This window comes from Argopecten irradians, chromosome 4, assembly GCF_041381155.1.
Source record: "Argopecten irradians isolate NY chromosome 4, Ai_NY, whole genome shotgun sequence".
NCBI lineage: Eukaryota > Metazoa > Mollusca > Bivalvia > Pectinida > Pectinidae > Argopecten > Argopecten irradians.
The window spans coordinates 36410089-36437845 of record NC_091137.1 but is presented as its reverse complement, the minus strand read 5'-3'; the positions used below and the strand labels follow the sequence as shown (position 1 = coordinate 36437845).

General features: G+C 34.3%; 2 protein-coding genes across 3 annotated transcripts in view; both read left to right on the top strand.

Moving 5' to 3' along the window:
- The window catches only part of LOC138321508 (serine/threonine-protein kinase 11-interacting protein-like), a 29139-nt gene extending 15760 nt beyond the window's left edge, over positions 1–13379 (top strand). The window contains exons 17-23 of the mRNA XM_069265241.1: positions 458–549; positions 747–1738; positions 2676–2776; positions 3100–3281; positions 3914–4099; positions 4535–4707; positions 5307–13379. Of these exons, the coding sequence (XP_069121342.1) occupies positions 458–549; positions 747–1738; positions 2676–2776; positions 3100–3281; positions 3914–4099; positions 4535–4707; positions 5307–5501 (1921 nt within the window). The 3' untranslated portion in view covers positions 5502–13379. The remainder of the gene's footprint in view (positions 1–457; positions 550–746; positions 1739–2675; positions 2777–3099; positions 3282–3913; positions 4100–4534; positions 4708–5306) is intronic.
- Positions 13380–16741: 3362 nt separating this feature from the next.
- LOC138321507 (dual specificity protein phosphatase 12-like) lies at positions 16742–27551 on the top strand. Of its 2 annotated transcripts, XM_069265239.1 has the most exons (9): positions 16761–16886; positions 17440–17557; positions 19315–19619; positions 20766–20879; positions 21448–21575; positions 21966–22056; positions 22402–22600; positions 22926–22974; positions 24741–27551. In XM_069265239.1, exons 3-9 carry the CDS (start codon positions 19345–19347, stop codon positions 24836–24838), a joined length of 954 nt encoding a protein of 317 aa, XP_069121340.1. In that variant the 5' UTR covers positions 16761–16886; positions 17440–17557; positions 19315–19344; the 3' UTR covers positions 24839–27551. The 2 variants fall into 2 exon arrangements, with proteins under 2 accessions (XP_069121339.1, XP_069121340.1); XM_069265238.1 differs by lacking the exon at positions 17440–17557 and having other exon boundaries at positions 16742–16886.
- Positions 27552–27757: the final 206 nt, after the last annotated feature.

The window sequence follows — 27757 nt, the reverse complement described above, 5'->3', positions numbered from 1 at the left end:
GATTTCATTTTAGATTTTTTAATAAGGTATTCAAATACCCTTCCTACCACTTTATTTAATAGGTATCAATCATTCTAGATATTCCAGAAGTTGATATCACTGTTGTAATAGGCACCCGGAGCCCCTTCAGCTTTGTAGTGACATAGTCCAGGGGATGATATTACAACAGTGATAGTAACTCCTGGAGGAATACTGAGGATTATAGGGTTATTAGCAGCGTCAATCTATACAGAAGTTCCTTATCATAAATCAACACATATGGAAATCTAGTCTTATGATAAAATAAGATGATATCAACATATATAGTAAAAAAACTAAAATTATGGAAAACATGCATGGTTTTACTTGAAAGGGTAACCTAGGACTCTGAAAGACACATACATATATGATAGTGGGTTATTTTAGAACTTTCAGATCTTACAACTAAATTTTTGTTTAAAACCCAATTTTCTTGCAGGCTAGATGATGTTATAACAGGTTCTCCTGTTGCTAAATCAACACCACTGAAAGATGATTCTTCAGAATGTAGAGTGTCTTTATCAGGAAAAGGTTGGTTGGAAATTTATTTAATCAATTTATTTTATTATTAGGTAAAAATAATGTTTAAATGAAATATAATGAAAAATTCACAATTATCATATATATGATATCCTTGCAGTACAAAGTTTTTTCTATACAATTGTGATCTTAAGATTTTTTTCTTAATACAAGTGTGTGAAATTATAGAGAATAAATTCATCTTACAGATGAGCCAAAACCAGAGTTTCCATTACCCTCCTTGGTTGTGATGTCACGCTCCGATGGTTTCTCTCGTGCTGAAGATCACGCTGAGAAACTGAATCGCATGTCCAAATCCTCATCCAACGTGGGTGGCGGACAGAGTGTTACTACTCCAACTGAGAACAAAGCGTTCCAGAGGAACGGCTCCTGGTCGGATGTCAACAAAGCCCTGTCTAATAAAACACTACAACACCGAACGTCTGTCGACAGTGACATCACCATACTCACCAACACTAGTGAAAGTAGTGTCGCTGTCATCTCTGAGTCCAGCATTGAAACCATACCTGACCCCAAGGTCAAGGTCACAGACAAAGGTCAAGGTCAATGTGTGTTTAAGCAAGACCTTCCATTGCCCCTGTCAAATAACGGAGCATTGGGGGTAGGATCTACCAAGAAAGTCAATCTAAATGGCATCGCCGAGGAACAGGGGGAGATAACTCCAATTGGTTCTCCTCTCTCGACGAGTGTATGTTCCAGTATGGTGTCAAGTGTGTACGAGAATTCCTTAGTAACGGCCAGTGAGGAGGATTTGAATGCAATAGTGGAGAATAGAAACGTCGTGAATCAGAAAGCTGTAGTAGAGGATAATAATAATGGTGATAATGACACAAGTATCTACGATAACTCTTACCATAATGACAGTATTTACGATAACAGTGTAGACAATGAAAATCATACATCCTCCTCGGTACAGGACACGAGTGACGAAGTTGATAACATGACGAATGAATTCCATTCCGCTCTGTCGATCCAAAGTGAGGTGGCCCATGAAAACGGTGCAGGGTTAACTCAGGGCGACAGTAACCAGATGGAGACATCAGATGAAGGAGAGACCGCCGGAACAGTATTATCAGCGACTACAGAGGACGAGGATTTCACCGCTGTAGATCATCGACTCAAACTTTACCTGATGATGAATATATTAGAGGATGGTGATGAATGTCAGTGTGCCCTTCATGTAAGTAAATTGAATTCTTAGTACTGCTATACTTTTTTAAAGGGACAATTCAGTCTAAGAGAACATTAAAATTTGTACATATATCGGGACAAATCCAGTTCTAATTGAAATTAGATCAGTCGGTTTTACTGAGATATGCCTGAAAAGACTATGGTTGTGACATGTGTGTAGATGTTCAAACTCGCTCGCTGTCCGCCATTACACATTTCGGTCGAACTTCTTGTATGCCGAACCCTGTCCCTTGCTCATAGAGTAATGCAACTTTTGTCTAGAACTGCTCAAATCGCTCTGAGAGTAGTGTGTTTACCTTATTAGGTGAATTGTCTTGCCTAAAAATCATTTTATCACCTTCTCAGTGGTTATGTAGTTTATTTGTTTAACGTGCATGGCTTTGGCTCAGGTATGAGTACAGTGTCCATATTGTACCTGCTTAATCCTATTGATCAACGATTTGATATTTCAACGATATTAATTAAAATACTAAACAATGACATGGAAATTGTCAATATTTTATGTTATATGTTTCATAAGAAATGTAGAACAATACATTTATGCCATATTTTGCTTCTTGCTTATGTAAAAGAATTAACCTGAGTGAATTGTCCCTTTAATTAAATGCCTAATTTTTATGCGTTTTATTTGATTTTTTTTTTTTTTTTTGCAATAAATTTGTTTGACAATTTCTGTCATAGCCTTGTTTAGCTTTCTGATTGGTGAAAATAGAAATTTTATCACCAGTGTGGCTAATCCGTTTTTATCCTTGGTGATGGGACACAGATGGGACAGTTAGGCTATAAGTTTTTTATTGAAATAAAATGAATTAGAATTTTGAAGTGAATGTATCTCAAATTTCATATTAAAATGTACATAAGTGATTTATAATATCCAAAAGTCAATGAGTTCAGAATTGTACTGATTTTGCTACTGTGTTTTGCAGTGTGATATTGTACAGTACATGTCGTCAGAACATGTCAAGGGTGTTGTTGTCTTCACCAACACAAAAATCATCATTCTCAAGATGCTGGCTGAGTACTCTAGGTATGTACTGTAGGTGTTAGGCTAAGTTATATACTACATATGGCAGTTACTGGGTATATGACCTCAGGTTATTTTCCAAATTACCAAAATGTGACTTATCCATGAATTAATAGCAGTTGATAGGGCATATACATACAAATCATATTATAGCTTCTACACTTACATACAGAAGCTTCTACACTTTTCTTGTTGCTTTTAAATACACTACCCTCTCTCTATAAATATATCACCACATATCTTTTAGTTGGAGAATGACAGAACACATTATCGCTATAAAAAGATATATTGTCTCGATTAATAATCTACCTAATTTTGTTTTGTAGCAGTGACTCGGTAGACTTGTCTTTGAGTTGTATAGAAAATCAGCCAATCACAGAACTGCAATACATTGACATCGGCCTTGGATACCAGACACTGCGGTTTGAGTTTGATACAGAATGTTCCAGCTATACCTTCCTGATCAGGGACGAGAAGCGCTGTAAAACATACATCAGTCTCATTACAGGTACTGCATTGTACATGCAGCATTTGAAATAATGTATATCTTTATGAAGGAATATTTATAATATATATAATATATATTGTCATAATAGTATTGTCTTCAAGCTAGGACACTTTTTCGAGTATCACAGAAATATGCTGGTTTATAAAAGATTTCTCCATAACACCATTAATATTTCAAAGATAAGATGAATATTATTTTTATTTTATCCATGAAGTGTTACCTATTTCTCTCAAATTCCATCCGGTTCTTTGCTATTTTGACTCTTCCTGAAGATAAGATGAATATGATTTATTTTATCCGTGAAGTGGTACCCATGTCTCTCCAATGCCATCTTGTACTTTCTTCCTATTCTGCTTTGATATATGGATGCAGGTACATCTATATCTTAAAGACATTTTTCTAGCTTTACAATCTATTAAAAATAATTAGTTTGTGGCTTGTTCGTTACCTTCATTGAGTAGTACATAATATTTCTGATTACCAATTTTCATATTAGGACAGCATTTTTTTTAATTTACCAACAACACCTTTCATATGATGACAGCTAAAATGCTCCTGGCCAGTGGAGTATGTATATATAACACAACTCAAACATTAGAACCGTTGCCTTATACGAGCTTCTTGCTATACAGGTATTGTACAGGGTACAGCATTCAGTCATGGCAGTCGACTGGAGGGCATATCCAAGTATAATGCCACAACACTAGACAATCTACGTACTGCTATCCTTGGCAGTGATCTGGAGGAAGGGGAGATAATTGAAGATGATGGCTACTTGTTGGTTCGCTACTTATCCTGTCACCAGACCATTGATGCTGGTGAGTCTTTAAATTGCAATAAATTTTTAGATGGATGAAGTGCAGAGGTCTCTATAACTACCAGGGGTAGACTTATAGCTGGGTTTTTTCTAGAGGCTTTTTGGGGCCAATTAATTAAAATTAAAGAGCCGCTTTTCAATGGAAATGATATCAAATTTTAGTAAAATTCCCAAAATTTGTAGGTTACTCCCAAGGGATTTTTTTCCCTAATCACCCATTATATTTTGGTAATGACCTATGTAAAAAAAGACCAATTCAGCCAGAAAAAAACCTGAATAGGATAAAATGCAATAATTAGGCATTCAAAATTGGCAAGATATCATACATTTACAGAAAACATGATTATCCAAATTTAGTATTTAAGTTTGAATGCACATACGGTTCTTATTTTTGGTATGATGTTTTACTAGTGATATGTACTTTTTTGTGACTCAGATGAGGATGAACAGCGCCCAGTTGGTCTGGCAGTAACAGCAGCTGAACTTTGTCTGTTGCGAGAGAACCACCAATGGCCGATTCCCAGACTTCAGGCTCCTTTAAGTGAAGAGGTCAAAGGTCAACAGTTCAGTCTACTGGAAACACAAAGGATAAACAATATAGCTACAGTGGTAAGGATGTACAGTAAAACATGTCCTAGCAACCACTTCTGTATAAAGAACATCTACTTATCAAGACTATTTTCCTTGGTTCCAAAATTCATAACAAAATTTGACCTGTACTGTGTATAAAGACCACTTGGTGGCAATAAGGACAACTTTTTCCTTGTCATTTGGGTGGTCGATAGTCTTGATAGACAACTATTTCTCTATACAATGGATATATCTGGATACTGATAGTCTAGAAAACTCAACTTAGTCTAGTTAACAGTCTGACAAATTTACAATCTACAGATACTAGATATCCCTAGCTATTTGACAAACTCTTTGTAATATTTCAGCCTATAGTTAGTTGTCATATGTAATTCAGATTGTTACCAAAGGGATTTTGTGAAGTAAATAAAAGTTCTGTAAGAATATTAATTAAATTCAATGTAAACTTTAATTTATTCATTCATTATAAATCCTATACAATGTAATACAAAAACAATCAAATAGGTATAACATGAAATGGATTCAGGAACAAGTGTTAACACTTATATTAATCTGTCTCCATAAATATTAATTAAATTTGAAAAGCCAAGTAAGTTAATGTTTTATTTTATTTTCAGGAAATGTGTGAGACAGACAACACTCAGCTACGGTTCTCATTCTTTAGTGAGGAGTCCGAGGAGGAGAGCTGCTGGCAGTTAGCCTTCTCTACAACCGACAGTGTACAGTCGCTGGTCAGCGCTATCAGGGAGCCGTGGGAGAGCGAGTTTGGTGTGGCTCTAGATGTTACTCCAGTCTCTTTCACGGAAGACTAACTAAAGCTGTGAGAGAACGAGTTTGGTGTGGCTCTAGATGCCACTCCTGGTTCTTTCACAGAAGATAGAAAATATTAGAGACTTAGTTTGAAGTCGCTTTAGATGTTACACCATCTATTTCACCAAAGACTTAACAAATTCTTAAATGTTCATGATAAGCCAGCTATTTAGAGAGCTGATATTAGTTTCTCCTAGGATTTTCAATGCCAGTTTTGGAAAGTAAATTGACATTCTTCGTGCATATTTACTAGTCATTCATTAAGCACACTCAAATATCACCAAAAGTACTGTCACAAATCCTTTTTGCAAATCAAAACAGAAATCCAGTTTTTTAAAATCCTGATTTTATCTAAATGACTTGATACATGTCACTGCAAGAACTGGCTTTAATTGCATATTTACTCAATGTTTAATGTAACGTTGAAAAGGTTCTATCGCTATCTAGAACATTGGAACAACATATTTGTGACAAATAATGGCATTATCTGACAAATCAATTGTAAATTTTGTGTTGTCAAACATACTAGATTATGAAGTTGAATCAATGTCATTGACATTCTTTCACATACATGTATGTAGCAATAAAAAATTAACTAGAGACACAATAACGAAAAAAGCAATGTGACAGTGAGCCTCCATAAATCTCAAGTCTTACATAATATACTATTTGCACTGGTGTGGCTTATTGGCTTAAATATGTCTTTATGTATACATTCTTCCATCTTCACATTCTTATTGTGTCAAACATCAGTGTTATTTGCTGTCAGAACTGTAACACTAAAATAATACTTTTTGTATTGCCATATTCAATGAGAATAATTGGCGTAGCACTTGATACCCAATAACATTTGTGTGAGACTGTTGTTTCTATTGGTGATGGAATGATGTCAAAAAAAGATATCCTGCGCTAACGTCATTTTAGCAGGAAGATTACAAAAAGTTACATTCCATCACCACTGGAGATGCTAGTCCCGCACAAATGCTACCAGGTATCATGCGGTACGTGAATTAGTCCCATTGTAAGTAACACCATACAGAGCCTGTTACTAGGGGATGTGGCTGCTGCATTTAACAGTAATAATAAGGGTCACTACAGTCAGTGTTATAATTTGGTGTTGAAGCTTTTGTATTATATAATTTGTATCTTAACTGTGAAACAGTATTTTTAGTCAGAATTTTGTTTTTGTTTGCTCATTATTGGGATAGATTCCCTTGCCAAATTAGCATACATGTTCATGCAGTTTTATGCCATAGTCTCTTATATGATTCAGTTGTATTCAGATGAATACAGTTCTTTGTATTTAAATTGTTTTTAATAGTATCATTATATTATTTAGTTGTAATCCTGGATATTGTTATTTATCAGGACAGAGAAGGAAATGGTTAAAAAAATAATGGTTTGATTTGATGTATGAAAATGTCTGAATTATCTCCTTATATCAGTACACTTACTAGTTAATTTATTTTGGTGCTACATCTTGTGTTGGCTGGCATTTTGATCACTATATATGTCATTTAATGCAAATAAAAAAACTTTCAGCTCATTTCAACTTTCTCAATTATCATCCCACCTGTGCATATTACAAAATTATCTGCCATTGCATGTTATTTTTTTCTTTAAAGCATCAATGGTGGCTTCATTGAGAGAGACTTTTTCTGTAAAAAAAATTGACCTTAAGCTAACAAACTGAAACACATGACATCATGATCAACTCTGAAGGGCAGATAACTCTGTAATATGGAAAATTTAGAATAATGGATCGCCAAGGATCATACATTATTAATTATTTGTTTGTATAATCCTATTCTTCCTTTGTGTCATGCATAATACCATAAAAACCTTGCATACTTAACTGATCAGATACATTTACCTTTCATTAATGTGTACTGTAACATGTGTTAATGTTGTCAACATGTACATTCCTTTGCATCTCATACCGATATGAATGCCAGTCATATTTAGACCGCATAACTAAAAGTTTATCAAGCCTTTAACTTGTATATGTTGTGTTCAGATAAAAAGCTGATGCAAAATTTGTTTAAGCGTGTAATAAGCTTTGAAACTGAATTATTTGTGATATACATGTTGTGTACATGAACAGAGAATGTAATGCTACACATCTGTCTTTCAATGCTGTTGCTGTACTTAAGTTTTGTTGTCAGATCTTATAATGAATTTTTAATCCAGATTATTACAGATAACTACATGTGATTTAATGGTATTGATGATTGGTTGGTGGACAGATTTGTTCCATTTATTTAAAAGAATTAAAATATCTAATATTTAAATTTCATGAGGCTTGTTAAAACAGGCTTATTACTGTAAAGACACTATAATCTGCCAAAGACATGTATAAATAGAAATGAAAAAATACGAACATGATTTAGATCAAGTGTCACAAATCTTTTATTTATCATATGGCAAATGAAAGTGTCTTGTATCAAATTTTCTTCGGTCATATTGATTATTGGTTGTTTTTTGCTTTTGACAGTAGGTACTCAATGCTACATCATAATTTGTTTTTGTGCAGAAATTATCTTGGTTTGTTTTAATGATATAATGCAATGCTTACAAACAGTGATGTAAAAATAATATGTATCAACAAGTGTAGAGAGTGAATAGGAAGTCAGAGGTTCAAATGAATTGTATTGTCGAGGTCTTATCTGACTTTTAGTTCGAATATGTCCAGTGACTGGCTTGACTCCGATAGAATATTGACTTTAGTTGGTGAGACAAAGCCTAGTAATATAATAGGTAGAGTCATATCGGAGGTTAACAACTAACTAAGTCTGTTCGGTCAGCCTAGAAAATGACCGTGGTCAGTTTAATGTAGACCTTCACTGTACCCATCCTCGATACTCCATGAGTTACTAAAAACTGACATTATATCCACCCCTGGACTTTATAATAGTAAAACTGGAGGCAACAGATTAGAACAGGTAATTTCATTCTTTGATGCACATCAAAAGAATCATATTACGATACACTGTGGTAGGCTGTGTGGCTTTGAAGTTGGCCATTCCTCTCTCTGTTGTCTTAAAAGGAAGTCTTTGCAGGTCTGTGATTGGTCAGATTTTTAGCCCACCATCATCAGATGGTGGGCTATTCAAATCGCCCTGGGTCCGTGGTCAGTTGTCCGGCGTCCATCATCCGTCGTCCGACCATAAACAATGCTTGTTATCACTATTTCATAAAAACTGCTGCAGGGATTCTGTTCAAACTTCACATGGAGGGTCCCCTTGGTCCATATTTGTGCCATACAGATTTTGAGGCTGATCGGAAAAATAAGATGGCCGCCAGGCAGCCATCTTTGATTTTGGCAGTTGAAGTTTGTTATGGCTATTTCTCAGATAGTACTGAAGGGATCTGTCTCAAATTTCATATGTAGGTTCCCCTAGGGACCTAGTTGTGCATATTGCATTTTGGGACCGATCGGTTAACAAGATGGCTGCCAGGCAGCCATCTTGGATTTTGTTATTCAAAGTTTGTTATCGCTATTTCTCAGAAAGTACTGAAGGGATCTGTCTCAAAATTCATATGTAGGTTCCCCTAGGGCCCTAGTTGTGCATATTGTGATTTGGAACCGATCGGTCAACAAAATTGCTGCCAGGCAGCCATCTTGGATTTTTATATTCAAAGTTTGTTATCGCTATTTCTCAGAAAGTATTGAATGGATCTTTCTCAAATTTCACATGTAGGTTCCCCTAGGGCCCTAGTTGTGCATATTGTGATTTGGGACCGATTGATCAACAAGATGGAGTCATCTTGGATTTTGATAGTTGAAGTTTGTTATCGCTATTTCTCAAAAGGTACTGAAGCGATCTGTCTCAAATTTTATATGTAGTATGTTTGAAAAAGTTTAAAAAGTAGAGAAAAGATCCATCTTTCCTTTGTCAAATATAGATCATTCTTTGGTGGGCGCCAAGATCCCTCTGGGATCTCTTGTTTCTCTTGAACTGCCTTCAGATAGTCCAGGAGATGATATAACGTCAGTAATAGTAACCTCTGGAGTATTGAGGATATTCTGTATCATTTTAAAGAGATAAGGGAAAATACACACCTTGAGTGTCAACAGCATTATATTTTAGCTATGTGTGTTTGTGTTCTAGAAAATTATCTTCTAATAAGCATTGTTATATCACAAATATTTGTTTACAAAAAACTGAGCCCTTGAAAATTCCTGACGTTATAAAAATTGCTGTAGACTTTGCTTATTAGATGAGACAGAAAAATGAAATGTGATATCAGAATTGTTGAACAGGAAGCTGTTCCTCTACGTGTGCTTTCATCATTTTAACACTGACTTTATTCAGGTAATACATTTTATCATTTGTGATGTTGTTGAACTACCTGGTATATATGATTATATGTATAGATGTGAAACCTTCATTACCAAATTGATGAATATTTTACTGTTACAATAAATAAGTAGATATTGTTTTAGTGAGAATCTCAGGACAATATTACAAACTGTATGCCATGATTTTCAATGCAATACACACCAAGATCTAAATTGTCCAAAAAGTGACAAAAAGTTGAATTGATTGGAAATAAAATACCTTTCAGTTTGAAAGACCCTCCAACTTAATTATGGTAACAAATTAAAGTTTAAAAAAATCTGTGGTATGCAATTTATTTTATTTGTTGTAAAAGTTCTTAACAAGGACTGCTGTTTTTATGAAATAAAAAGTGAAAATGCCATTATAAATCTGAATGACCATTTTGAATATGGTGTCAAATTTTACATGAAATCTTATGTTATTAGAAAAGATGGTGATTTTCTGGCAGGATTGTTCTTTTCCCAGAAATCATTCAAAAACTCTACAGATGTGTAATTGTCTAATTACCAGATGGTATATAGCCATAATTTGTGCTTTCACATACATGTGTACCCATTCAATAATTCTTATCTATCAAACAGTTACTTCCTTTTGTTTTACTCATTCAGAACTGAAAATGTGAAATGAAAGGAAGTAACTCTTATGAATCATAATGTCAGTTAATTTGGAAACAAATATCAGAGCATACCTAGGAATTTTGATTTACAGCTGGCGAACCGTGGATTGTGACATTTAACATGTTTTAAAAGCAAAGTTTATAAACACAAGTATGTACATGTATTTTCTTCAAGCTTTGTGATGTTATTGGCTTCTATTGTTATTTTGCTGATATTGTCTTGTATCCTATCAAACAAATGATAAGGCCAAAAAAATATGTCTGTTTAGGGTTACCATACCGACCCTAATATTTTACCCCTGACCCTAATTTTTTTCCACTTTTCTACAAAAAAATAAATAAAAGTCAGGGTTTCAATCTCAGACTCCGGTTCCGGCCATTTCTTTACAGTGAAAGACACTATAATTTTTTTTTTTTTTTAAACAGCGACCTACGGATCCTTATTTTGTTTGCCAATTTAACCCTAAACAGACATATTTTTTTTGGCCTAATACATTGTGTCAAATATATTATAAGGTGCATCCTAGTTACTTCATGTATAACCCTCATATGCATCCTCATGATATACACCTTCATCTTTTGAGTGGTGTGAATTAAGACGGACACTTCACTAAAGATGCAACATTTCTGAACATTTCATTATGGTGTTGAAATTGCTGTTTGTCTCATAATATCATTCCTGTTGTCCGTTCTGGCAAGTGAAATTAATTTTAATTCTCTCTATTTTAAGATATGATAAGACCAACCGTAAACTATTTAGAACACTTACTCAATGTAACAGTATGTTTGCTTAAAACCGGCAGAAAGTTCCAGCTAATCGCTATTACAACACTGGTCTTATTAGATGTATAGACAATCTTGAGAAAATCACACATGTTGATTTGATAAATTAAGGCATGCAATCCTATAACAGCATATAAAAAAAAAATATGCATTTATTTTCATGAATTGAAAACCCAGCATCAAATGAAATCCTGACTTGCACATTACATTAAGAGTGTTTCTGTATATTGATGTACGGTTAATTAATCTTTGTGACTGTAGAACACTTAACGTGACTCCCATGATTGTATGCATTGGTGTTTCATATTGTGTCATCAGAATATAGATATGCATACAAATATATGTCCAAATAATGTGCAATAATAAGTATATGACATACATAATTGTAATTAATCTGTAAGAAAGTCATGCACATTGTATTGTTTCTGTGATTATTGGGTATTGTTTCAGTCTTAGTTAATACAATCTATAAACATCATCATGGTAAATATTGTTTCGGTAAAACTTGCTTCTCATTTATTTCATACAAGATGTCAATATTACATTTCCGTATCTGCTCTTTCAAGTCATTAATATTCCATCATATTGAATTTGTATGTGGAAATTACATAGATTGTTCATTTGCCAATTAAGGATTTCCCTGCTAGTGAAATCTGCAACTTAACAAATAAATCATGCAACAACCTCCTCATTAAAAGAGGAGACAATTTAATACCAGGGTAAGTAAAATTGTATTGAGTAAAAAAAAATGAGGGAGGTGGAACAAACTACTATAATGAATTCAGGATAAAAGTTTTTATATGTTATAAAGATTTTGTCCCTTTTTTACCGTTATTATTATATTGAAACTTGTTATGTTCCATTTTGACTTTTTACTTCAGCTTCATTAAAAAGGAAATCTTAAGTTATTTTTCTAAATTTAATTGCCTCAATCTTATATAATTTTATCATGAAAAAGTAGCTGGATAAAAAATGCCATCAAGAAAATAACCAATATTTTGATAACTTTTATGAAATTGTCTGGGTTTTTTTTTTTACTGAATAAAATAGTATCAAAATCTAGGGATTTGTCACTTAACAAGTTGGAGCAGGTTTGAAAAATTATGTGGTCGCTTCAAAGACAATATGTTAAGGTTTTTAAAATCTGTACATCAAAACTATCCCAAGTAATAACACCTCATCATAATATAATGTAAACCAACTAAATCACAAAGCTAAATTGCTGTGAAAAAGTTGTTAGATATGAAAATGCGAAAAATCAAGTCGCTGTGAATATTCTGTCTTTGTATCTTTTAGGGTTACCTCCCTTACAATATGGTATCCATTGTGACATCATTACCTTGTGGGCATAATTCACATCATTTTCTCCGAAAAGTATGATGTAACACTTCTAAATACATGACATCATAATCAATACCTACCTGCAAGGGCAGATAACTCTGTAATACACGAATACAGAATAAGTGGTTTTACAGTACGTGTTCTGATTAAAATGAAAACTATGAGTTATATGGGGCAAAATTACATGTGAAGATAAAACTAATGTGTCCTCTACAAAAACCATTATAAATAGGTTCATAATTATCCCCTTTATGTGTTCAGTTTGTTTTTGTTCAAACATTCCATTAGTGTGCCATAAGAAAATGTTACTTTGTTTATTTCTGGGACATTTTATTTTGTGCCACCACTGCTGAAGCCACCATCTTCTGCCCAACACCACCTAATGATAAATGGGGTCAGTTCAAGATGAGACAATTTTGAATATAAAATATAGTCATTATGTGATAAAGTGGGTCCGTTTAAGATTAGTCAATTTATAATGTATTCATTGTGTTATTGTATTATTAAACTCAATTATTATTATATAAAACCATATTGTTGCTATGGTAACACTGTTTTCTGAGATGTCAAAATAACTATTATGCTTCTGGTAATAAGATATGGTGATGTAGTAAGTCTTTATTTATGGATTAATCTAACACATTGCTTTGAGTAAATTGCTACTATATAGTTGCATTTCATAAATGTATAATTGTCCAATCCCTCATACTTCATTTGTTATAGGATAAATATACTGTTTTATGTATTTATTGATTATGAAATAAATCTGGGTTTCAGAAATGACTGTGGCTTAAAAATTGAATTGTGTTGTATGTATAATTTTATGCCCAGAAACGCCACTCTGGCAAACAGATGGACGGACAAACACAACAAGACTAGTATACTGAAGGCAGTTCAGAAGAACAAATCTGACCAATCACAGGTCTGCAAAAATTTCGCCCAACTTCAAAGCCCCAGTCACCACAGTGTACCGTTATACGATTCTTTTTATGTACATCAAATGACTAAATTACTAGTTCAATTCTGTTCTTGGGTCTCCAGTTTTATAATTAGAAAGTCCAGGGGTGGATATAACGACAGTGATAGTAACCCCTGGAGTATCGAGGAAAGGTGGGACCATAATACTGAAGATTCCCGTCAAGACTTGGCTACATGCACCTACAGAATTTGTCCCATGTTTCTCGATTAGTCATTTGCCCAAACATTTCATTTAGTTTCCTATAATGGGTGTATTATCCTTTCCCTGAAGTAAAAAATACATATATAACGGTCTTTTCCGTTTGCGACTTCTTCCCCTTTCGTACAGAGCTACGTTATCGCAGTACAGTTGTGTATAAGTGCATCAATATTGTACAAATAGCTCTAAAGATGTCTAACCTAAACAAGATAACGATGGACCCAGAAGTACGGCAGGTCGGGTAGGTACATTCGTTCTAGTCGATACACAATCTGATTAAAATATAGATCACCATTATAAACCACGTTGTGTGTAATTGTGATGTGTTTTATTATATTGGTCGATATATCGCTCAAAGAAATTGTGAAATCTTCAATGCCCGCGGTAATCGTACGCGAAAATAAGTCAGTTTACAGAATATGGGTTTGAGGTTTGCCGATCTCTTCCTTTCTGGTAAACACTTCTTCGACTACTTCAGTCGCTTCATCAGCCCATGCCGTTCCTCCGAGGATGCCATGTAGTTTGCCGCCCAACTTTTGCAGGTCGGGTTTATATGTACTTTACAGGTAGGTTTCTCCCAAACTAATATATCTTTTTAAACATTATAAACGGGAAACAGATTTTAGAAATATTTATTTCAAGATGCTATGCTACACTTTCTGACTCAAAAACAGGAACAGACGAATTAGTATTTGCGCGAAAAAAATCCAAGAATATGTTTACTAGTAACAAACAAGCTGGACAACTGACCACCTGTATTATTCGCTGTATGCATTGAAAATTGTCTCAATATAACATAGGAAATTTGAATTTCAATTGTCATTACATTTCTCTCCTTTTTTAGCTCACCTGGCCCGAAGGGCCGGTGAGCTTATGTCATGGCGCGGCGTCCGTCGTCCGTCCGTCCGTCAACATTTCCTTTAAATCGCTACTAGTCATAGAGTTCTGCATGGATTGTAACCAAATTTGGCCACAAGCATGCTTGGGGGAGGGGGAACAGAACTTGTATAAATTTTGGCTCTGACCCCCCGGGGGCAGGAGGGGCGGAGCCCAATTTGGGAAATAGAGGTAAATCCTTTAAATCGCTTCTAGTCATAGAGTTCTGCACATATTGTAACCAAATTTGGCCACAAACATCCTTGGGGGAAGGGAAACAGAACTTGTATAAATTTTGGCTCTGATCCCCCGGGGGCAGGAGGGGCGGGGCCCAATAGGGGAAATAGAGGTAAATCCTTTAAATCGCTACTAGTCATAGAGTTCTGCACGTATTGTAACCAAATTTGACCACAAACACCCTGGGTGGAAGGGGAACAGAACTTGTATAAATGTTTGCTCTGACACCCTGGGGGCAGGAGAGGTGGGGTCCAATAGAGGAAATAGAGGTAAATCCTTTAAATCGCTACTAGTCATAGAGTTCTGCATGGAATGTAACCAAATTTGGCCACAAACATCCTTGGGGGAAGGAGAACAGAACTTTGGCTCTGACCCCCTGGGGGCAGGAGGGATGGGGCCCAATAGGGGACTTAGAGGTTAATATTAAAATTCCTTCAGAAAAGAAACAATGAACCTGTATTCAGAACATTACTAGGCATTACAAACCAGGTGAGCGATACAGGCCCTCTGGGCCTCTTGTTCTAATTAGAGTTGATCATTTAGAATGTTGGTTGTTGTACCTTTGGGAAAGGAATTTACGTAAACTTTATCGCAAGCTTGTTTTCCAATTCAAAAATATGCTTTTGTGTTGTATGTACAGTATATATATCAATGTAAGAATAAAATAATGTTTAAACCAAATTAATAAAATGTATCCATTGTTACGTTCGCCATGGAATCTGCAGTACATTTCATTTCCTTTACACTTACATCTCCTATCTGTTTGTCAAAGGTCAGGATAGGAAATACACGTACTAGAGTGTTGATGTAGAAGAAAACAGCAGATATACATGTAGATATCGGGAATAATAAATTAAAAGATTTAGTCGTTGTATAGATGGAAAATTATAAAACTTGTACTGAATAGTTTCTCATGCATAATGAAAAGATATTCATCAAAATTTGCAGTAAGACCAAAATTCAGGTCACAATTCAATCAGCAATTAAACTTTGACAGGACAATTTAGATTGATAAATAATTAATTTGAATGGCATAATATAAAACATGCATGTCATTTTACATGTTGTATTCAATTATACACTTGAATTCAATACTAGAAAAGGGATCGACTATATCAGACACAAAAACTAAAAAAAAAGGATATGTTTCTGACTACATGTACATCAACTCACTTGAATGAACTATCGTTTAATGGAAATCCAATATTTCATCTGCTAATTATATATATAATCGATAATAAAGAAAAGACTCGATGTTTAAACGTTAAAACTTCTGCCAGCAATATATCTGTACTAGCATCATATTAGTAAAGTTGTATCATAGAGATGCACGCGCTCATGGCGCAATCTAGAACCTGTGCATTTAATTTACTATCATGTACGTTGCTCTAATATTAAGTCATCAAAATACTGATCAATTCTGTAATTAAGTAATTAAAATTTCAGGATTTTGATAAATCATTTCATCAGTTTTACAGAAAAAGGATCTGAATGAATTAAATGATTTATAAATACTGCAACTCTAACACGATAATGATATATACTGCAATTTTGATTACTTAATTTAGAATTGATCAGTGACAGTGATGTTTTAATTGAAAACATTATTAACGTGATAAATACTGTAGTATAGAATCTGCATGTACTGTATACCAGAGATATTTGTATACAAATTAAGTGATGTATTTTGGGAAGACAACGACACTCGTAAAAGTCAACCCAGTTACAAAAAAAAAGTTAAAAATATGTTGATTTTATTCCAAAATCGATTAACATTTTTGTGTTCGGGAGGTCTGGACTGGATATCTAAATAATTAATGTGGGGGTTAATGGGCCACTGACGAACGAACACGTTGCGTTCTCCGAAGAGTTACGACCCCTTGATGAACTCTTTTTCAAAATGTCGGCGCCCATTGCACAACATTATTAGTCACTTCCACATATTAATTTGTCAATTACAGGGCAAGTGAGTAATACAGCGCTTCCAATTCAGGCACGAAGATTGAACAGAAAGGTAAGAATAAATGAACATCCATATTGAGCCGTGTTAAATACAGACGAACCTGCTTGAAGTAAATAGTTTTTCCCTTTAACCGGCCATGACAGCGATCATTTGACAGCAGCGGTTACACTTACAGCCGTTAGCTATTGATCACCAAACCTGAGGTTATTTACGATCATCTATATAAAGACCATGTCACATTTTCATTGATATCATTTACATACATTACTCCTTGCAACTTACAGACACTTGTCCTGGTATTATGTAGAATTATTTAATTATGGCAGGCCTTCAATACACTGTAGGATCAAATGTCAAACATGTTTCTATGTAGTATGTAGCAGATTTTATTTTAAACGCGAATGCTGTAGATTGTACTTAGTAGTCACCTTCTAGCATTCAAGGATAGAAGACCAGAGTGAATGCAATAATTATATAAGTTTCCAAATACAATACATTTTTGTATTTCCCCAAATAAGTTTTATACATGTAGGATTGATATATGGTCGTGGTTAGTAATATCATGAACCATGCAGATAATCACAACATCCTGTATCCACTACAGCACGGTTTCCGCAACACCCAATTAACAGAATTCATTGACGATGTCACTATACATGTAGACCAAGGCAAACAGACTGATGTACTTAAAATGGATTTCTCCAAGGCTTTTGACAATTAAGGTGAGTCATTCTCTCCTATGTCACAAGCTGAGGTACTATGGAATCAATGACAAGGTTAACATCTGGATTGAGAGTTTCTCAAATGATAGAAAATAGGCTGTTATTGTAGACGGTGAAGGATCTGGTTATGTAGATGTCAAGTCTGGAGTCCTTCACGGCTCAGTCTTAGGTCCTTCCCTCTTTTTATTTTACATCAATGACATCCCAATTGGTCTTAATTTCACTGTGCACCTTTTTGCAGATGATACCATTGCATACATGACAATAAAATCCACACATGATGCGAAATGTCTACAAGAAGACCTTAATAAACTTGCTGAATGGGAGAAGTCTTGGGAAATGTCATTCCACCCGACAAATGTTACATCTTATCAATAACAAATAACAAACAGGCCATTCATCACAAATACATCCTACACCAGAAAGAATTAGATAATGTAGACAAAGCCAAATACTTAGGCATCACAATCCAATCAAATCTGAAATGGGAATCCCATATATCCAACATCTGTAGGAAAAAAAACTCCACCCTAGGCTTTCTCCGCAGAAACCTTAAGATCGGCTCTACCTCTATTAAAGAACAGGCCTATAAGACCCTTGTTAGACCATCACTAGAGTATGCCTCCTCAGTATGGAACCCTTATAATAAATCAGACATCAGTAAAATTGAAATGGTACAAAGAAGAACAGCAAGATTTGTCACCAACAAACATTGAAACACCTCCAGTGTTGGTGACATGATACATTTAAACTGCCGCTCTCTAGAACAACGTAGGTAAGACACGTGCCTAACCATGCTTCATAAAATAACACATAATAAAATAAACATTAGAAAAGACCTACTTGTCCCTCCAGTACATAACACATGACATGCACATCTGTACACATATCGAACTCATTCATGTAGAACACAAACACGTAAATATTCATTTTTTCCTAGAAACATAACAGATTGGAATTCCTTACAACCACAAATTCTCTCAAACCCTTCAAATCAACAATCCTTTCTGCCTATTAAACTTTAATATTTTTTTTAACACTCACTCCAATTGACATAAACTTCAGCTTGATGATGGTGGTCAGTTCAATATAAATGTAGAGATGTAGATGGTTCACTTGTAGGTCACCCTTAATAACGACAACAAACGACAACAAATGACAACATATTAAATACAAGGAAAAGTTAGTGACAACACAAGATATGTTATTCAGTACATTTAAATGAAGTTTTATGAAGATTGGTGCAAATATGAAGGAATTAGAGCGATTTGAATATTTTGAAATTGACTGCTGGCCAACAATAGATCAAGTGTCAGAGGTTTGCCTTGATGGTATACTGACATCGTAACATCGAAAATATTATTAAAACCTAACGACAACAGAAGATGTGTTATTTGTCATACAATAATGCGTCTATGTATAAAAATTCATTAAGATTGGAATAAAAATGAAGACTTTATAGCTGTTTTAATGTTAGGAGATCGGCGACTGGTCAGGTTTACTACCGACAACAGATCAATGACTCACACAGGCCTGTACACACGTGTGTACGAGTGCATAGGGTCTCGATTCTGTTTGTCTAAGTCATTGTTGTGTTAACATCATTATAGTCGGTGTAGAACTCTCGGCCATACTCAATACACGAGTGTTGTCACTAACTTTTCCTTGTATTTAACGTGTTGTCGTGTGTTGTCGTTTCTTGTCGTTATTAAAGGAGACCCTCACTGTCTGCTAATTTGAAATGTTTTTCCTTGTAGGTAACAGTAGGTCACTTCACACTTTAAAACATGGCAGAAACAGTACTAGACATCAACGAGGTTATCAAAAATCTTTATCTGGGAAGTTGGACTGCAGCAAAAGACATAATTCGGTTAAAGGCGAAAGGAATAACACACATACTGACTGTGAATAATTCCCCTCTTCCTAAATCTGTCAGCGAGCAGTTCAAATATAAGTTCATCCACGGATTTGACTTGGAATTCACAGATCTGCTGAACTACTTTGAGGAATGTATTAAGTTCATTGATGAAGGGATCAGATATGGCTCGGTCCTGGTTCACTGGTATGTATAAATATCCTTCAGCTGTCAAAATATTTAACAGGATATTGACAAAAATCATGCAAAGGATGAAATAATAGATAACATTTAAGTGGGTCTGACAAAAACTAGATGAAAAAATCTAGAATTTTACTGTAACAGGAGAGAAGAAAATGTAGCGACCAGACCGGGATTCGAACCTGGGACCCTCCGAACACTAGCCGAGTGCTCTACTGACTGAGCTACTTGGTCACCGATGATTGACCCAGTCCGATCCCGTTACACTCCTCCCTCCTTTATCAAAGTCTTCGCCCTCGAAGACATACGAGTCCCTTCCAAACACTGCCAAATGGGTTATTTAGTTGGACACCAATTCTGTCAGAGGAGAGCAGAAAATGTAGCATCCAGACCGGGATTCAAACACAGGACCAAGGGTTTCAATATCATGCAGTACCTGGTACTTTCTGCCAGTTGAACCTGGCTGTGGTACCGCCTGATTTGGGCTAAATTACATTAGATAGTAAACAGATCGTATAGAAAAGTACCCCCTTAAATTGCAACTGTACCGCCTTTCCTGAAAGATAATGAAACCCTTGTAGGACCCTCCAAACACAAGCCAGATGCTCTACTAACTGAGCTACCTGGTCACCGATGATCGAAACAGTCCAATCCCGCTACACTACATTCCTGACAAATTAAAATAAAGTGAATGATATTAAAATTGTAATAAAGTGAATATCATCATTAGTGCCACACAGCTTGCAAAAGCTTCTTTTTCTATTTAAAACAAAATCTAATAGGTTTTTTAATGACAAAAGTGACATATTTAACACTATTGCCATAATAAACCGACTTTAAAAAAAAATCCTCTGTATAATTGTATACAGGTATTTATCTTAAAAATAAAAATAAGAATAATAATTAAAATATTGCATGTACTGATTAAACTTGTGTCAAAGGCAAAACCATTAATTTCATGTACATGTATTTCTGGGTTAATTATTTTCAAAGTCTATTTGAAAATGAAAATCACTTGTTGACAAAATCTGCATGTCAAGGGGATACACCTATCGCTTTTTGTGGAGTCATGCAAAGTTGATAATGCAATAAACTTCATATTGTAGTTCATGTATACCTAATAGATAATAATTCAATTTCCTTTTCTGACAGCTTGGCAGGTTGTTCTAGAAGTGCTACAATGGTGATAGCCTATCTAATGAAGAAGAAAGAAATGAGTTACGGTGAGGCTTTGGGATTTGTTCGAAAGTGCAGATCAATAGTCCAGTAAGTAATACCAAATTGGAAGTAATAATGTCAGAACAAGTAGACTTACTGATTAATGAAAATGGACAATGTTATCTCCATTATTGTAGAAAGGATTCCTCTTGTATTTTCGGTTAGACAGTGATGTTCCCAATGTTGTAGGATAACAATGTGGTCAGAAAAACTTATACGCCAAGTAATAAGCCATGAAAAAATGAAACATATACTTTGCATGATAGCCAAACTGTCTATTTAAAAAAAAAACAATTCGCTGAGATTTTAATTTTCAAAATCCCCAAAATAAAATTTCATGCTAAAATAACTGGATATATTAATAATTTAAATATCTTTATATGATACGAGAATATTTTATGATTCCTCAGTTTGTGTATGTTAACATGATAAAATTGTATGCAAAAATCCTTGTATAATGTTTTGGGAAGTCAGTTATCTTTTACCGAGGTCCTTTCTTTCGAGGTTTATGTCATGCCTGATTAGTGAAATATTGAGACAAGATATTGGACTACATACTGATACGTATGCTAGAGTTTCCTCATTCATTAAATTATACACTTTTCACTCCCTGCAGTCCAAATGAAGGGTTCAAAGATCAACTCCTTTTGTATGAAGAAATGGAGAATAAGATTGACACAACCAATGAACGCTTTCGACGATATCGTCTTAAAAAACTGGCACTGAAAATACACAGTTATGATCGTAGGTTCCTCATTTGATTACCTCAGGCTTTTGTCATAATTCAAGATTCATGTTAATTTTTCAATTTGTATAACTCTGTTTGAATTGTCAAAATTGAATTTAATAGTACTTACCAATTTAAAGTACATGTATTTAGCTTCTATAATACAATGTGTCGTTCAGTTGCTTATTGGTTGTTTATATAAAAAAAACTTTCAATATTTTATAAATGAATTGTTAATGATATTTGAAATATTGTTAGTTTGAGCATTTTATAAATGTACTTTAAGACATTGATTGGTAAGGAATTTATGAAATCATATTGATGAATTTTGGAAAATAATTACTTGTTTAAATCTAAATTAATTAACAATTTGCTTAATATCTATCTTCTGTAATATCTGTTTACAGTAGATGAAACGTTTAGTCCTGAGGAGTTGACAGCCAATCCATCAGAGTCTGATAACAAAGCGGATATAGTTTACAAATGCAGGAAGTGCAGGTAAATGCTATATTACATTTTCCAATCATAAATGATAATAATATTAAAATGCCACATAAAAGATCTGTAAAATGAATTTTTATACAGTACCACCACCAAGTCTGCTTCAAATGAACAAAAACTCCTGATTTCTGATTGTTTGTACAGTATAACATGTTTGTTCAGCAATACTGACAAAATAATTAGACTTCTAAAATTTTAAAATTAAGTTTAATGTTCGTTTTTGTTACAACAGTATGAAAATTATGACACGTTTAACTTTGAAGTCTACCAATCTACATTTCACACTTCTTGATGTCTTTTTTAGATATCGGGACTAAATACACATTATATTGCTTTTTACAGACAACCGTTGTTTAAAAAGTCGGGTTTAATATCACACAATGTTGGCGAGGGTGAAGCTGCTTTTGATTGGAGGAGTAGGATCCCAGCCAACCAAAGAGAGGCTATGGAAGGAGTGGAGAACACGACTCCGTGTAAACAGTCACTATTCATAGAACCAGTCCGATGGATGGCCGAGTCCATATCAGAACCACTTGGCAAGGTATGAGTCAGATTAATTTGAAATATAAGGGTTAGATATGTTAGTTGCAGCCGAGTGGTTAAGATGTCTCGACATATTATCAGTAGCCTCCACCTCTGGGTTGTGAGTTCAAATCCCATCTGGGTCATTTGTAAGGTACTGTCTGGTAGGTGTTGACTTTGATGTAAAAAATATGAAATGTAGAATGGATATTCAGCGGACTCTCTTTATTACAGATGAAGATTTAATACACTGTAAAGTAAATTCATTTGTCTTGGGTTCCTCTGTCAAGTAACATGTTTCTCAATAATTGCAAATTGATGGTTTTATGCATTTGAAATTTCAGTTATCTTGTCCAAAATGCGGTTCCAAAATTGGATCTTTCGTTTGGCATGGTAAGTTTCGTTTTATGAAAAAATCGATTTGAACTGGCAACTTAATAAAAAAATATTCATTGTTATTGTATGTAAATTTACTATTTAAAAAATGTTAACAAAATTTTAGGATTATCATTGATATGAAATTAAATTACTGCCTTCACTTGAGATAACATCAGAGATCTCTGGCTTATTACTATAGATCACTTATTTTCCCAAGATACAAATTTCTGTGTGATTTCGCGAGATTGCTCGATCGTAAAATCAAATGTTTCACAAATAATTGTATTAAACATATATAACATATGAATGCAAGATTATCTGTAAGAGCCTGTGATCATTATATGCTTCAAATAAAATATGTGGAAATTAAAGGGACGATTCAGTCTAAGAGTATATTAAAATTTGCATATGTGTCAGAAAAAAACCTCATTTCAAATGGAAATAAGATTAGTTGGTTTTACTGTGATATGCCAGAAAAGCCCACTGTAGTGAAATGTTCAAACTCGTCAGCCATTACACATTGTGGTCGGACGTCTTGTACGCCGAACCCTTGCCCTTGCCAGTGTAGTAAAGAATTTTTTGTCTAGCACTACTCTTATCGCTCTTACAGTAGTGTGTTTACGTTATTAGGTGCATGTTCTTGTCTAAATACTCCCCAGTGGTTATGTATTGCATTTGTTTAAAGATGCTCCACCGCCAACAGAGCATAAATGATATTCATCATTTGAACAATAATAGGTGTTCAATCGTGTATGTATATGCCTTATTAACACAAAAACTAACATAAAATAATTTATTTCGCCTTTGGTGCATGCGCAATCAGTACTTCATTCCATATAGGATATAGTGCAACGGAATTTTTTCGGGATGCAATTTATTATTTTTCATATTTTTAACTTGAAGTAAAATTAGAAGCTCAAACTTTTCAATGGTGGTAATGGTGTAAAGAAAGTAACTTTTGTAACTGAAGAAAAATACTAAATCGTCTGCTCCTGCTTTTGATGGTGGAAAAATACTATTTGTCAGCGGTGGAGCATCTTTAACATGCGTTACTTTGGTTATGGTACAGGTTCAGCATACATGTTATACCTGCTTAATCGTATTGATCAAAGATTGGAATTTCAACGGTATCAATCAAAATACTTCACAATGTTGTGGAATTTGTCAATAATTCTTGTTATATGTTTCATAATTTAAGGAATGTAGAACAATACATTTATTTCATATTTTTGCTTTGTGGTTATAAGAATTAGCTTCATTGAATTGTCCCTTTAAGTGGTTTACAGTATACTGTTCAAGTGATAAACATTAGTTTTCAGGGGTCAATAACAATTGCTTCCCAAGTATCATGGTTTATATTCTCAATACCCCATGTTAAGCGCCAATGTAACAGAGCTCAGGATTAATATGAAATTCTCAATGTCCTATGCTTACATAAGATTGACTGATTAGGTTTTGAGAATCAGTTCATAAATCAGAATCGATAATTGGTTGACTTCTTACAAATTATCTATCATAGAATAAGCTACCGTATAGCTCTCCTAAATGTACATATTGTTACTTCTTCCCTTGATAGGATGACAGAATCATTTTGAAGAAGTTATTAAGCTATTATTTGGTTTAAGATGTCTTAAGATGTGCTTTTGTCAATGCATAAAGACACCACACATTAATTTTACATGGTATCTTTGATTATTTTAGATTTAAGATTATTTTAAGATAATATGAATCAGTTAATTGGTTTAAAATTAATTAATTGAATGTCCTTCATTGGATTGCAGGAGAGAAGTGTCCGTGTGGAGCATGGGTGGCGCCAGCATTTCACATCCGCACAAACAAAGTTGATGAATCCAAACCATTTGTGATGCTGCCAAAATGAGTATGGGAAGACAACAAGATATAATTCCTCAACTGACAAGGGCTGGCCTTTTCAACGTCAATTTCAAACTGGAAAAAAAATTTCATCCAAGATCACACTCTATATGAAGAACATGGCTGATTCTAATATGTTATCTTGAGTTGGCTTATTTTAATTTGTCACCTTGAGTTGGCAAATATACACATAGAGCAAATTCTATTTCTCTGATTTAAGAATGATAAGAGGACCAGTAAACTGATGTCGATGAGATGAAAATCTGATGCAATATAATTGTACCCGGTACTTGTCATGGAACGGCTTTATGTCACTAAATGCTTTACTAGTCTATGATATATACAGGTATGATATGTACAGTACAAGATCTAATTTAATTTTTATATGCATGTACATGTTGTTTCGTGTGATACTTAAGGTTTTAAAACGGGTGAATTCATTTTTTTTTTCCAGTAAAACCAGCGTTGATGCCAGTGATGTCCAGTAATATGTAAAATGTTTGTAATTATAAAATATTATATAATTGTAATTATTGTTGCCATGGGTTACGATTTGCCTACTCCTCTTTAACATGATAATAGGGAGTTAGTGAATTACCACTTGGTAATCATTGTGCTGGCCGAATTTTATTTTGTGCTAAATATTATCCTGTCAAAGTAAGTACATGTATGTGTACAATATTCAGTTTCTTTAAGCAGACTTCCTCTTTTGGACAGGGATGAGCTGAGAATTTCCTTTGATTGGAAAATGTTAAGTAGAAACAAAACATGTCAGATGTGATCCAAAACATAAAACACTTAGAGAAGGGTTTCTTCTTATTAGTCGAGAATTTACCTCCTTTTGCCAATAGGATCACATACCTCCCTGCTTGTGGCATTGGCTACTCACAAGTTGTCAACAGAAACAAGCATCCCTCTTGGACTGTTTCTTTCCAAGTAGTATGGCTATTCACAAGTCATCAGCACATAGAAGTATCCCTCTTGGGCTTTGTACTTACAAAGTATACTTAGTTTAATTCAAACTTAGATATGTAACATGAGAGAAGAAAATATGACTGCCTCATAGGCATCAAAATACGGGACCTCAAGACACTAGCTGGATGCTCTGAATAGAGCTACATTCAAGGTCACTGGTAATCAACTTCAAGGTCACTGGTGATCAAAATTCAAAGTCATTGGTGATCACCTTCAAGGTCACTGTTGATTAACCTCAATCCAATTAAAATTTGATGTTCATTATCTACTCTGTAAACCCTGTATGAACTGTAAGATGATGAAAATTGAATTTTATTCAATATTGTATCGACCTAGGCTTATTCTGCTACACATAAGAATTTGGTAAATGTAATTTTAAAAACTCATTTAACCACTTGTAATAGATAAATATACGATATAAACATAGAATTGAATTAAATTAATTTGAGATAAACTGTAATTAAATTGGAAAGATTTGATAACATTAACGAGAATTAATTGTTCCTTTACACAGAAATATTGTTATATACCATAATCAGATTTAAACTTCCAATGAATCCATTGTTAGAAGGTTCAGCATTCACAAGGCATAATTCAGACACCATAGAAACTTGTATGCATGTAAAAACACCCTAGAGACTTGGATAAATGGATAAACTTAAGACCAAGAAAGATATTCTTATATATATCGCAGTCTGCATTTCCTGGGAAAATCATAAATGGACCAGTCTGTATTTCCTGGGAAGATGATAAACGGACCAACCTATATTTCCTGGGAAGTTGATAAATGGACCAGTCTATATTTCCTGGGAAGTTGATAAATGGACCAGTCTGTATTTCCTGGGAAGTTACTAAATGGACCAGTCTATATTTCATGGGAAGTTGATAAATGGACCAGTCTATATTTCATGGGAAGTTGATAAATGGACCAGTCTATATTTCCTGGGAAGTTGATAAATAAATGGACCAGTCTATATTTCCTGGGAAGTTGATAAATGGACCAGTCTATATTTCCTGGGAAGTTGATAAACGGACCAGTCTATATTTCCTGGGAAGTTGATAAATGGACCAGTCTGTATTTCCTGGGAAGTTGATAAATGGACCAGTCTGTATTTCCTGGGAAGTTGATAAATGGACCAGTCTATATTTCATGGAAAGTTGATAAATGGACCAGTCTGTATTTCATGGAAAGTTGATAAATGGACCAGTCTGTATTTCCTGGGAAGTTGATAAACGGACCAGTCTACATTTCATGGGAAATTGATAAATGGACCAGTCTGTACTGTTGAGGTAACCTATTTGAACAAGACAGTTTACAAGAAGTGGTAGATTAATAAAACTTCATTTTGTTGTTCACGCTGGTAGTCCAAAACTTCACAAAGATCTCAGAATGACCCCGGGCTTTTGCAGCTAAACTCTTATAAACTATTGTTGTAATATGGCTCATGGCACATTTATAATTTATTGTGGAATAAACACCATCCTTTATGTTGCAATACCCTATATGGATAATATGTATAAATATTTGGTAAAATCTATAAGAAATAAGGTTGTTATTTGTTTGGAAACTTCCATTTCGTTTGTTAAGCTATGTGTTTTTGTATTTGTATACAAACCTCATTGTAAATGTAACCAGTATGAAACCAGAATAAACAATAAACCATATAAATATTGCATGTTTGAATATTAATACTCTACTTGTGTTCTCAGAAATTAAAATAAGGCTTTTAGCCTTATCTTCCTCACATTTTCTTCTGAGTGTTTCTTAAGGAAAAATCTATATGGAGGTAGATGTATCTCCTGGGTTGTTTGTGTTTATACAGTTTGACCTAGTTGTTTATTTTTAAATCAATGAGAGACTGGGTGATTTCATATTGTTTTTAGACTAGCCTTGACAAAGCCCTCATAGGCCTGTGTCAAAAGCTGCAGTCTGTCAGGATTTATGCTTGAA

Bases quoted from the DNA above. Each gene is read 5' to 3' on its own strand.
- LOC138321507 (XM_069265238.1), top strand. From the start codon at position 19,345: ATGGCAGAAACAGTACTAGACATCAACGAGGTTATCAAAAATCTTTAT. The intron at 20,880-21,447 runs GTAAGTAATACC...CACTCCCTGCAG, and splicing joins AAGTGCAGATCAATAGTCCA to TCCAAATGAAGGGTTCAAAG. The intron at 21,576-21,965 runs GTAGGTTCCTCA...ATCTGTTTACAG, and splicing joins GAAAATACACAGTTATGATC to TAGATGAAACGTTTAGTCCT.